At 34.7% G+C, this 13979-nt stretch overlaps 1 protein-coding gene across 3 annotated transcripts in view; it reads left to right on the forward strand.

Moving 5' to 3' along the window:
- The window catches only part of FBXL13 (F-box and leucine rich repeat protein 13), a 93512-nt gene that overhangs the window by 59921 nt on the left and 19612 nt on the right, over positions 1 to 13979 (forward strand). For all 3 annotated transcript variants that reach the window (XM_052788949.1, XM_052788950.1, XM_052788951.1), the window contains exons 13-18: positions 1760 to 1858; positions 2485 to 2602; positions 2759 to 2921; positions 5770 to 5889; positions 6909 to 7035; positions 13861 to 13944. In XM_052788949.1, coding sequence (XP_052644909.1) covers positions 1760 to 1858; positions 2485 to 2602; positions 2759 to 2921; positions 5770 to 5889; positions 6909 to 7035; positions 13861 to 13944 — 711 coding nt within the window. The remainder of the gene's footprint in view (positions 1 to 1759; positions 1859 to 2484; positions 2603 to 2758; positions 2922 to 5769; positions 5890 to 6908; positions 7036 to 13860; positions 13945 to 13979) is intronic.

Consider the following 13979-nt stretch of genomic DNA (forward strand, 5'->3'; position numbering starts at 1 on the left):
TGCACAAACACTTTAAGCCTAAGAACACATTTGACAGACATGTAGCCAGTTCCCCTCTAGTGCTGACACCCCCCTGCACAAGGGAAAAAGTGCAAAGAGTGCCACAGTCCCTTACGAAGTAGAGACAAGACATTTAACATCAAAATATTTAAAACAATTTATAAAAAATCTGTTTAAAAGGCCACTCCATCCTGAAAATAAAGAGCAAGCCAACCTGGCTGTAAGTTAAAAGATGGGGCATTATGCCAGAAAAGACAAGACAGTCTGGTTTGATTATAACTTAAAGTCAGATACTCAGTTCATGAAAAAACACTCACCTGCAAAAAGAACCCAAATGTTAAGTTTGCAAAAAGAACAGCCAGAAACTCAATGTGTTAATGCCCTCACTCAATGCTAGAGTGGAAGGAAAGCAGGCTTGACCCTTGTTTTCACTGATAAGTAGTTGTGGGGAACAGTCAGATGTGCTACAAAGGCCAGAGGCTGCAAGTGCAAGAACTGGAAGCATCTTCTGGTGCACTGCTACCATACTGATGTGTGGTGGGTGATTAGATGCTGCTTAGCTTCTGGCTTGCTTTTCTGTGACTATCTCCTGTCTACAATGGTGTCCACTGTCAGACAATATATATACCCTAAGCAAAGCCTGTGTTTTACACTGCTGTTCCCCTTAAGCAATGAAACGAAAGAAATCAGGCTTCTCCAGTAGCTGGAGAGGTGGGGTACAGCAAGAATCCCTCCCAGTATACTTTATCTTTGAAGTTTCTTCCTTTGGATTCTTGTCTCCACAGGCCTTATTTGGTACCCATGAGAACATGCCAGACTGCTTTTTTTGTGGATGTTTTGCAAATGAATTCCCGGTGCAGAGCACAGCTGTAGTCTGAGCTGCACAAGATTATTATGTTATACTTCAAAAACCTGGGAAATAGTGAGATCTCTACATGCGAATATCAGGGAGGACTATTTAATAGGGAGGAATGGTTCACATCCATGTTGTCTGTAGAACATGGGGCTGAAAGGAAACTGTCCTGTACTTTACACAGGGTTTATATGTCAAAAGAACTATGTATGCCCAAGAGTGAACTAACATATATTGAATTTGGGCAGTTGAAGAATTGACTCCCTGGATTCACTCCCTGAAGCCACTGCATGGAATGATAAAAGGAATAAACTGAATTGACAGATCCATCTGTCCATTCATAGATTCACTGAATATTGCTCTGTTAGAGTATACAGAATTGGTGATGTGGTCCTACATGAAGGATTCTGTAAACAAGCTCCATGTTATTGTGATTGCATAGGATCTTTCTTTGTATCCCGTCTGAATTTAACACACATTTTACTATGGATCTGGAAAAAACAATGAGGATAGTTTACCACATCTAAACCTTGCTTTAAACTAGATGTGAGTACTTGCCATGTGTGAATACCTCATAAGGTTGGGAAAACAAAGGTAGAAGGATGTGACGATGACATTTATTGCTACTCCCATAAATAGTGTTGACTGTAGAAATTGTTGGGCCTTACTCTTGCTTGTTTAGTAGACACATTTTTGGAACAGATCCTGGATTTGGATTATGTTGTTAAAACTTCAGAATAATATGTATGCCTCATAGGTCTGTTTTTCTTTTTGGGGATTAATGTATTTCTTGTTTTAGTGAGCATCTAGGTACCTATGATTTTAAAGTATTGAAAAGATCTCAAACCATTCCTGTATTGTTTTTGTTAGGCTTGCTAAGACATAAATATTTTATTTCTTACTTAGATTTCAGTTGATGGCTTCAGAAATATTGCCAATGGCTGCAGTGGGATTCAAGATTTGCTAATCAACAAAATGCCAACTCTTACAGACAGATGTATTCAAGTAAGAAATTGAAAATAAATCTGTACTTTGAGAAACTTTTTGGTTTTGGAACTGGGTTATCCTCTCAAATGACTTTAAAGTTATGCAGATACAATTTAAGAGGAAAATTTCTCACTGAAAACATTTTTTAAAGCTATTATCTAGTTATATTTATAAATCTTGCTCACTTGCCATCACTTCCAGGAAAATTCAGTTGTCTTCTTTTGCTACATTGGTATCGCTGAATTATGGTCTTCCAGTTTATAGATGAGAGTTTTTCAGTTTTTTCAGTGTTAAGCAAATATAATATATGGGAACAGCATTCTGCTACTGATTTTGCCCATCAAAAAAGAATTTTCAGGCTTCTGCAAAAATTATTGTTAACTAGACCAGTGTCTCGGGTGTCTGCCATAATTCATGTCTCCAGTTGCTTACTTACTTTTCCTTGTGTTCCCAAACATAATAAATATATGTAGAATTTCAGTAGTTTATATACTGCTCGCTGTCTAGAAGTTACTGTTAAAATGGATTATAACTATTTGTTTGAAATTGTAACATTTGGTATTATATGCAGAATATTTGCTAATCTTTTGTTATGTGACAGCATAGGTATATGAATATTTTATTTTACCTTTTTCCCTTTGAAGGCTCTGGTTGAAAAATGCCAACAGATAATGTCTGTTGTCTTTCTTGACTCTCCACATCTTTCTGATACAGCTTTTAAAGCCCTTGCTGAATGTAAACTTGTCAAGGTCAGCATTGAAGGTTAGTATAATAATTCACAAAATTAATAGGATGATGTATTTTTAAAATTCATCCAGATAATTTGAAGTAAATCTTTCAGCTGATTTCAGTGGGTATTTGGATCAGGCCCTTAATGTATTTCAGATGTGTAACTTACATCTTTATATATTTCAACAGGGAATAACCAAATTACTGATTTAAGTTTCAAGTTGATGAGTAAATGCTGCCCATACATCAGGCACATTCATATGGCCGATTGCCCGAATATTACAGATGCTAGTCTTAAGATGATTTCACCATTGAAGCATGTTCTTGTACTGAATGTAGCAGACTGCATAAGGTACTATATCACGTCCGGATTTCTGTAGACCATTGCAAAGGAATTTTAGTAAAGTTAATTATGCTCGTAATAAGTCCTGTTAGCACATCTTTCAGTTTTAAAAATAAATTCTTAGAATGTTAATGCACGTATCTTAATATTTTAAAAAATATTTTATACGAGTAGGTTTTTGTTCCTGTGTCATGTTTGCAAAAACCCATTCATTATTACTCCAGTTCAAGCAAAAAAATCAACTGTAATATTACTTAATAGCCATGGCATATTTTAGTGCTGGAATGTGGCTACAAAGAAGATGAAAATGATAACCAAAGACAATGCGAGTTCCACAGCTCTATTAAAATTTGGATATTGTTTAATTTTGTGAATATTAAAATAATACTTCATAACTATCTAATACTAAGATATAAACAAAACTGCCATTTTTTACAATTACCAAGATAACGTTGTAGTTTATGTGGTAGAGGAAGGGTATATTTTATGTGAAGACTGTTTTCCACTTCAGGTGTATCATGTGTCAGTAGAAACAAAGACAAATGAAAGGGCTTCCAAAGCTGCACACTTGTTCCCTGTTTTGTGGCACAGTGATGGAGTCAAGGGTGGGAGGGAACAGAGAACGCAAAACCTCCAAACATTTCAAAATCAACAAACCTATAAAATAATACAAAGAAGGTAGAATTGCTGCTTATATTAAAATTTCTGACATCATGTGAAGTAGGGATTCTGCTTTAATGTGTAACTAAAGTACTTTTTGTGCCTGTTAATGCTGTATAAAAATCTGATAACATTGCATGTAGATGAGCTGAGAAGTGCTGGAGTAATACCATGACATCATGTTGGTAGTTCAACTGGGTAGATGGGACAGCTGCCTGCATTTTCTGGTTTAACATTTAGAAGGCTGGATTTTCCAGTCTGTTAGCCAAATTTTGGGCTGTGAGTGTGTTTGCACATGTGTCTACTGTCTACTGCTAAAGAATTGCTGAATTACCTTAACAAAACTTTTTAAGCAGTTGTAAAGCTATTGTAAAACTCTGTGCTTATATTATTGCTTTTGCAGACTAACAAAGTTATAGATTGTAACACATCTAAACTTGGTAAAGAGTTTCTCTCAAGAGATATGAAACTACAAAAGGGGGATTGTTAGTATTTATGTTTCTTTTATTTGGACAATGTGTTGCTATAAAAGTTCACATTGTGAGTTAGAAACATTTAGGAATTTCTCATAGAAATCAAGGGAAGCACTATACTGGTGGTGGAATCTTAAGAACAGATTTTGAAATGCTTAGCCATCTTAGTGCCCTTAATCAGTTTCCTTTTTTTCATAGACATTTCATCTTAGTCTAAGAGTCTAAGTTTTTCTAACTTAGTCATATGGAAAATTTTTTGAGAAATGAAAGGGACAGAAAGAGCAAATCTAACAATTCAGAATTCTTAAATTACAGGAAGTATTTGACTACATGTGAACAATGAAGAAAGAAAATTAACTGATCATGATTATTAGAATTAAGAAGTAATAAAGATGTGAGTAAAAAGGTGTCTAAAAATGGACATAGGCAATGTGGTGGCTCATACCCTTGGCACATTTTCCCAGTTTAAGTATGTTATCTTCATGTATGATAAAGCAGTGTATGGCCTGTGTTCTTATACAGTTAATCAGCTGACTAGAGAAACTGAGCATGTGTATTCACAGAACAATTATTTCAAAAGTTATAATGTGGCTATTTCAGTCCTCAAGCCCAGTGTGGTTACAGAATATCTGAGTTTTTTTTAAATTCACTTGACTATATTGCCAGGCTCTGCATTCCTTACAGACTTTATGCAAGTTAATTATTCTGAAAGTGTATTTCTTAAATTTATCTATCTTGAATGAAGAACAACTGCACTGTGAAATAACACCAAAACTACCACAGTAGTTGAATTATTGCAGCGTGATTACTTTAACACTTTATGAATTATAGCTTCATCTGTAGCTTGTGGTCACACAATGAGGCTCTGTTCAGGTTATCATTTTATTACTATTGCTATTCCTACCCATATGTTTCTAGGACTTTGGGATTTGCAGTGATTCTTTGCAACAAACTGTACAAGCCAAAATTCTGTCCTACAGAATTCTGGGATTAATTTTTTATTCATCAGGGAACACGGAATAAGTACTGGGAATGTATTGAAAAGCTAAGTGTACAAGTAACGTTAAACATTCCAGAGATATGAACTGTATTGAAACACTTGCCCAAGTTGTAGTCAGCTCTCTGACACTCTCAGCTTGGCTGAAAGACTTAATTTTTATAGCCTTTGCGCATATTATGAGTTGGCAATTTGTGTGTGAGACATACAGTTGATTAAATGAAACACTCCAAGGACGAAATAAGGTTAGCTCTTCATGCATGTGTACAGTACAGCTACTACATACATATACTACGTATGACTTTTGCTTCTGCGCTAGAAGATAATTTTTCCTTTAAATTATTTCAGTTCCTTAAGTTAACAAAGATACTAAACAAAATAGTACTCTAAAATGTTTAAACAGGTTCTGATACTTTCTAGATATGTTTTCCAAGCTCTGTCTTTTGAAACGCTATCGTATCTGAGTATTGGAACTAATGGAAGTTCTCGTAATCTCCAACAGACTTTTATTCAGAAAGTTCTGTTTTTCAGCAGTTCCAAAGAGCAGCATCTTTCTAATCAAGCCATTAATTATTCCGACTCCTTTGGGGTTTGAAAGGCTATTAAAAATAGACAATTATTAATTTCTGCTTATCTACAATGCAGGCTGCTGAATGCAAATTATACGTTGACTTGTATGGAGTAGGAAAAATACATATTATAAGTATTGCTTACATTTCTCTTTTAGAATCAGTGATGGAGGTGTAAGGACATTTGTACAAGGTTCTTCAGGAGCTAAGCTGAGAGAGCTGAATTTGACTAATTGTATTTGTGTCACTGATGCTTCTGTCACAGAAATAGCACAAAGGTACCATAGTCCAGTACAATATTTTTATAGTGTGGTTAGACTTTCAACATATTCTAATGTTAATGTTCTTAATATGTTAATAAATGGGTAAAATTGTACAGCCAATTATATACAGAATATTGTACTAGGTAAATGACTAGTCCCTTTTGGCATTGTGAATCTCTTAAAAAATGACCCATTATATAAAGGGGAATTCATCAATATAAATATGGAAACCTGAGAAGTCTTAATTTTAGGAGGGAAAAGGTGCTTAAATGATGGTTGTCAGTGACAAAACTGCATTAAAAGATTAGTATGTATAAGTCACATTTTTGTAAACTCTATAAATACTGATGTCTGCACAAACAAAAAGCACTCTATTGCTAAACTTCTTAAATTCCAGTTCCTCAGAAGTAGGTATTGGATAGCTGAGCATCACTGAGCATAGATGCACTGTTTGAGGAGTCACATTTCTCAGGTCTTCTGGTTTGGTTATGGGAACATATAGTTTACAGTGCTTATGCAGTAAAATTTAGTCTTCCATGTGTGGTCAGTGAGTGCTGATTTGCAGAACCTGGCAATGTCTTCATTTGCTGTGCACCATTACTTGTGTAGCTGTAGCTGGGTGTGGATATAGCCATGGGGTCCTGAATTCTGTCATTGCAGTGAGCTTTGAAGCTTCTGTGCAAGATACAAGGGATTTGAAGATGGGGACAAGTCAAGCATCAAACTAATTTAAAAAATATTTTTATTTGTAGTACAGGTCCTTGATTTCCATATTTTGATTTAATTTTATTGCTGTTCATGGTTTGAAATATTTGCAATGCTTATATATCATGAGTACAATCCTTGTAAGTGCCTGTGTAAGCTAGGTATCAAAAGTCTGGTATAATTCCTTGGGTTTAGAGTGCTTATTTTCCTAGGTCCCCTGAAAAAAACTTAGCAAGGTTTATTACGAAAATGTACTTGCTATACTACATTTCTGTAACAAAAGTGGAAAGATGACATTTCTGTTTGTTTTTTTTTTAAATTTAATTTAGATGTCATGAATTGACCTACCTAAATCTGCGTCACTGTGAAAATGTGACTGATGCTGGAATTGAAGCTTTGGAAAATATGTCATCATTGATATCCATTGATCTCTCTGGAACCAGCATCTCAGATATGGTATATATATATGATTAAAGAATGATGAATGTGTTTACTATTTATTTAGGCTTTCTGAAAAAATGCAATAAAAATCCATTCATTTAAAAACCTGCATGGATATGAAGCAGTGGAGTTGCAGTATCATGAAAACATATTTTAGAAATGTATATTATACAATATTAGCCCATGTATAGGCAGTACCCAATAAAAGGTAATTCTTACCTTGGAGAATTCTCACATTTGAAAGAGAGAAACAGAAACCGTCAAAAAGAGAAAGTTTGGCTGCTCTATTACTGATCTGAAAAAAAGTTTGTTAAACGGAAATTTTTTGCTCCAGGATGATTAGACCTGAGGGAAACTGAAAAAAAAAAAAAGGTATTTTTTAAATTTCAAATTTGTAAAAATTGTGTTTTCCATGAACTAGATTTTATGGTGAAAAATCCTGATTGTTAGCTCTAGCAGAGGCACTGCTCTACACTGTGGTCTAGAAAATAATTGCTAGTGAAAGAATTACTAACAAGGTATCTTCAATGTGTCAAGTTGCTAAGACTCTGGAAAGCAAAATAGCAAGTGTGGGAGCCAGGTTAAACATCACAGGCCTCCTCATTAGATGTTCTTGGCAGGTGCTGCCTTGTGGGCAGGGTTCAGAGCCAGTTCTGCTGTTTCTTTTACTTTTGGGGCAAACTCTTTTCACTGAACAGAGAAATCTAGGAAAAATGAAAACTTGCCATAGCGACACTCAGTCACTGTTCAAACAGAATTTTGACCAAGAACTTTATTATTGGGTCTAACACAGAGTTTGTGTAAAAGTAATTAAAATGTGAAAAAAGTAATTAAAATGCCTGTATCTTTTATGGAGGCCTGAAAAAAAAAATTAAGCTAAATAAAGAGCATTGGGAGATCCAAGACGACTTCATGTAATGCAATCATTTAAAATACCATAAAATTTTATCTGAATGAAATTTATAATGCCTTGAATTACAGTCCCACAATGTTTTAGTATAAATGTTTTCTTTCTCCTTGCCTGCCACAGCTAGTCTTTTAAAATGCTGTGTTGCTTCTTATTCTAATTTTCACATAGCACAACCCATGACCTCGGCAATAAGCCAAGCTCTTTTGCTTACACTGCATTTCTAAGGCATTCAGTTGCCTCCCTCCCACAAGACACATAAATTAACCCGGAAATTGGCCATTTATCATTTTCTGTAATTTCTGATCTGATTGCTAGTACTAGCTACAAAACTGTTATGTGTTTTGCTGTTCACTGTGTTTTACGTATATAACCTTCACGCATATATAATAAATGCATTTTCTAATCTTAAAACATGATTTGATAAAAGGAAATTATCAGTCTGCTTTGTAACAAGCTACTATTTGTATGCATTGACTTTATATTATGCATTTTATTAGCATATAGGTGAAGTTGTATTAAGATATCTTTCAATTTAGACTTTGTAAGTACTGTCGCCAGATTGCTTCCAAAATTTAGCAGAGCACACAATGTTTTATGTGCAGTAATCAACACCATTATGCTGTGCTGATAAAGAGAAATTGTAAGGCTCATGTGATTTCCTGTAGTCTGTGCAGTAGATCTCTGTTGTTTTTGCTGTCTTCCTATTTAGTGTGAAACACGTAGAATGCGCAAGATAGATTTGCACTACGCAGGAGAATTTTCCTTTCTTAGTTTTTCAAATGTCAGCAGAATCACTCTGCCCATCAAAGCAGAGCAGAATTTACTGCAATAAGGATAACATATACTTACGGAAAGGTCAGAGGAGAAAAGATACAGTAGAGTCAGATTTTCTTGCAGATTTGTGCCTCAGGTATGACTGATTTAAATGTTAATCAAAATGGAAGTTTTTTCCACTATTGGTGCCTTCCTGTGTAGTTTCTCTGGTGCCAAATAAGTGAAATGTTCCTGTTGCAATCTGTCTTTCATTCAGGGAATGTGTTGCATTTGGAAGAAATATATTGACTCTTAGAATTTGCCTTATGAGATCTTGTTAACAAAATAATATTTACAATACCCTGTAGACTCACAGTAATTAAAATATGCAGTGCTAATAAGAAATATAGGGCTCATCTCTCTCTCATGTTTGGAGAAGTTTTTTATCCTTGTCCTGAGTCTACTTATCAACAGAAAGACTAGAAATTGAATATAAATAATCATTGCATGTATTCAAATTTTGGCATTCTATAGAAAGTTATGCATTTTACATTGAGAGAAAATGCCTAGGCAAACTTCTAAACAGAACCTAGAATAAGGCAAGTAATTAATCACATGTTTAAGGTTGTATGTACACTTACATGTCTTGCTAAGTAAAAATCGAAGACCATTCATTAACAAAACCAAATATCATCCAATGCAGGGGGTATCAGCTTTATGCATATGAGAGACTGGTGGCATACCAAAGACGTTGCTGCACTTTTTTCATTAGGGCTTTGACTATATTGCTCTTACTCATATAAAATACATAACATAACATTAAATAAAATAAAACACAGTTACATTAAAAATATTAATTTATTCACTCAGTTATTTTAGCATTCATCCTTCTACATTTCAGAAAATATTTCCTTCTTTATTAAAGATTAATTTTTAAAAATAAATTAACACACATTTTTAAGTCTTGATAACTTTTTTTAATAGTGGGAAGGACATTTGTTCTGTTTTTGTCACAAAAAACAGAACAAACAAACATTTGTTCTGTTTTTGTCACAATGCCCTGACATAGACTTGGGGCAGCTTAGTATTAGTGGTGAATTATATGCAGTGTAATAATGAGAGAGAAAAAAGTAGACTAAAACAGAAGAAATTGGTAAAATAATTTAAAAATGGGAAGAACCCTGATGCACTTCTGAAATCAAAGATAAAAAGGAAATATGAAGTATACAAAGAAATATTCTTTTCTTCTGCATTTTCTTCCACAATGACTGCCATGCATGAAATTCTCTCTTGTAATAATCTAAGGCCCCATTCTCTCTTCTGGCTGAAATGCCTCCTCAAGAATTGTCTGTGGCATCAAGTCAGCTGATCAGTCACAGATTTTTTGCATGCTATATGTAGTTACTCTTTAAAGTTGAGGATAATTTGTAATCAGTGAGAACTCTGGAGTAGTGGTTATATGGAAGTATAAAGGGTTAGCTCAACTTACTTTACTTATGTTTGTACTTAATGATCTTCAGATCTTGGCTGGTCCTGAAGGCCAGGCTGCAACTTATTTACTAATATTTTAATAATAAGTTTCTAAATAAGGGAAAAAAAAACCTCCAGAAGTGGCATTTTGGCTTTCCACAGTTATCTAGAGTAATTTCTTTGCACTCTTAGTGGGCTTCTGAATCTACGGTGACTTGAATCCATAGCCTGGCACCACATTTTGGTCTGTTGTTAGAAAATTAGGCCAGTAGGTCTGAGTAAGAGCCTTGTGAAAGTTAAGAAAAAAATATTATCAGGTCTAATAGATATAGCCAGCAACAGACTGCAAATGAATTAGTTGCATTTGATTTCCAAAGGAAAGGATGTAACAAATCACACACATTCCCAAGGCAGGGAAAAGGAAATGTTAAAATACATTAAAGTGGGCTCCAAATTCAGATGTTAGCACTCCAGTTTGCTTGGGAGAATAGAGGAGAGAATTTGACCTGGAGACTTAGCAACTTAATTCTGCATAGAAACAGGAAATACTAACACAGAGTCATTACAATCAATGCCAGATGTGCTAACACCTTGAGTCCCAATGCAAATCAGTAGGAATTAAAGGTACTTAGCAATGATGAAAATTGGGCTCGATGTTTTTACAGGATATTTTGTTACAATGGAAGCCCTGTTGTCTGGACGTAGTGTCAAGAAATGTTGGCAACCGTATTTCATAAGTTATGATCTGGTCTAACCACAGAAGGTGTTAGGTACAGAAATATAATTTTATGGCATGCGTTATACACAAAATCATACAGGGGGATTTCTGTACTGCAATAGAAAAATGTCTGCACAGTTCATGTAAACAGGTCTGACCCACCTTTACATTAGCTCAGGTATTGGAAACAGTATAGCTACATTTGCTTAAGAACTTGCCCATTTTCCAGAAGGTTTTTGCTATCTGAAACTGAATTTTGTTCTGCCACATATGTATTGTTATTAGCAAAGTGATACTGCATGATAGGAATTCAATTCCTCTTGTCTAGTGTTTGATCCATGGAACTGGTGCCTGACTGTGGCTAATGTGTGCAGAAATCTGAGCATTTAGAGGATAAGCTGAGTCATTACATATTAAATGGCTCAGAAATAGAAGGTGGGAGATACCTCTTAAGAGCTATCTTCCGAGATTGGAGTCACTTTGAGGTCAATCTGTTTGGTTTAGGGTATGAACAGGAAGTAACATCTGTATATCTCTGGAACATAAATATACATTACAGATGCTGACCTTTAAGGTTACAGAAAGATATGTGAACAGAAATCTCAGAAGTTGAAAATAGCATAGCACATGGTTATTGTTAACGAGAGACGGTACATTCATTGCAGACTGTAGTTGAAAGGCAGAGACTTGCAGCTTGTGAATATAGAGTGGTATGCCACAGCCTCAGATGACTTTTGTCTCTAGCAAGTGAAGATCCTCACCAACTAGTACAGTCGATACTCATTTTCTCATCTACAAAAACCATCGTGAAATAATAATAAATGAAGTTCTGAAATTGTTTGCAGGCCTTACATAATAAGGTAAATGAAACAGAACAAAAATGTAAAAATTGCTTGAAAAAAACAGCTGTTGGAGAGGAATAAGAAGTTTCTCTTAAAATTGTTTTCTAAATGGAAATGGTAATACACATGCTATAGAAGAGATGTAGGACAAAGTCTTCCCTTTCTCCATGGCAACAGAAGATTGATCCAAGATACCTGGGGTGATTTCTTTATGTTAAAGGGGAAATATGTTTTTGGAGACACATAGGGTGGGTGATCCAAGTCTGTATGCTGCACAGTATTGCTTTTGCTAGCATCTATTTCCAATGATAGTATGATCGCTCTGACCATATCTTTCAAAAATGTCTGGAGGCTTAGTATAGAAGGTAAAAGTCTCTAGAAATAGGTCAGTATCCTGGATGGAGATCCCTGATGTTATCTGTCAGGGACTACTACTGAATAAATCAGGAAGTCTAATAAAACTAGTGATAATTGGCTCCTTTGTATATATGTTAGATACAAATATAATAATTAAAAATTTCATATAGCTTAGAAGAGGTGTATTTTTGGAAATGTAAAAGTTTCATAGTTTTTCTATGTCATAGACAGTTCCTAATGACATTCATTGTCTTCCATGTCTTTGCTCTTTCCCTTCTCAAATCTGGAATTATTGATGAAACGCCTCAAAGGAGACCTTGATTTTCATTGGGAAAAAAAAAAAAGTTGTTCTGTAATTCAGTGTCACTCTTGTAATATAAAATGATTATAAATTACCTTTGGAGTCATAGCAGCATTAGTTGTCATGTAGCAAAAAAATCTTTATAATATTCTTTAACATTTCATTACCAAGTACGTGAAAGTGGCACCAATTTTAAATAAATAAAACTGCAAAAAAAATTACGTCCATAAGGTCACACCTATCACTATCAGTCTCTGCTGTCAGGAATTCACGTTCTGACCTAAACCCATTTGGGGGTTTAAGTACATAACTGTTTTTTTGTCTTGAATAGGAGTGCTGTGGTCAACAAAAATTTGAAATCTGTAGATTTTAATGAAGCTGTTGAAAGTAATGGTCACCACATAACTGCGTCTGCTGAGAAAAATACAAATTTCTTTGTTTTTTTAAGTAGCCAGGATTGGAAATCTCCTTCATTTTTTGTTTTTATTCAGCTTGTGAGATTTCAGGAATTTGCAAAATTTGAACTCCGGCCACACTCTTCCAGCATTATCATTACAGTGTCCACATCTGGATTCCAGACACTATTTACATGTGCTTATTTTTTCAAGATGATATTTCCTCTCTGTGCAGTGCTGTTTGCTGCCTAATTGTAGATAATTTATTAACCATATGGAATAAAGTAATAACTTTGTCCTTCAGTAAAGTTTACTTTATTGATATGAAGCACAGACATATTCTGCTGTGACTATCAAAATACATTTTACAAAATCAACATTTAATTCTCCTTCAAATTAGAGAGTTTAGGATCAGAACATGGTCCTGTTTCCTGGTGTACAAGCAATAAATATCACAAAGCATCTTTGGATCCTTTTGCACTCCTAAAATAGGAATTTACCAAAGTTTTCACCTCCCTATTGTCTTGAATATGGGGGTTGTTCATGCACCTACGAGTGTGACTGGACCATTTCAAATGTTGTTTTGTACCACAGCTGTAGCCATAAAGCCCTTACTGGTAAGCAAATCATAAAGGCAGCAATTTTAAGATATTATTTGGTTGTTGCAAATAGTATTTTGTTCTTCCAATAAAAAAATTTGTGAAAAGTTCTTTCAAACCCCAATTTTGGAGGAGATCTGTAAATGTATTTTGCTTTATGAGAGTCCTGGTCTGTGTCCTGTGGAACTATTTCACACCACACTACTTTTCTTCAGATTCTTTCTTTCTGAACAGGTAGGAAAATCTAATTTTTTGCTTTCTCCGTTGAATTATTTCTGCAAAGAATTCTTAACTCTTGTACATTCTTCAAGCAAAAATTGTATGATAAACTATATGCGTTCTGCTGAAGAGAATGTCTTAAAAGGTGCTGTAATTCTTAGATAGAAGCTTTAATACACAGACATTGAATATTATTGACCATCTTAACATATTAAATGTAATTACATATAATAGCATGTTTTGATATTTAAGATTAATTTTTCTGGAATTTTTTAGGGTTTGAGATCCCTTGGCCACCATGGAAAAATAAAGGAACTTTCTATATCAGAATGCAAAAACATCAGTGATACTGGGATTCAGGTAAAACTTCACCTCTTTTCTTGGTGTTTCCTGGA

This window comes from Harpia harpyja, chromosome 6 (assembly GCF_026419915.1).
Source record: "Harpia harpyja isolate bHarHar1 chromosome 6, bHarHar1 primary haplotype, whole genome shotgun sequence".
Lineage (NCBI taxonomy): Eukaryota > Metazoa > Chordata > Aves > Accipitriformes > Accipitridae > Harpia > Harpia harpyja.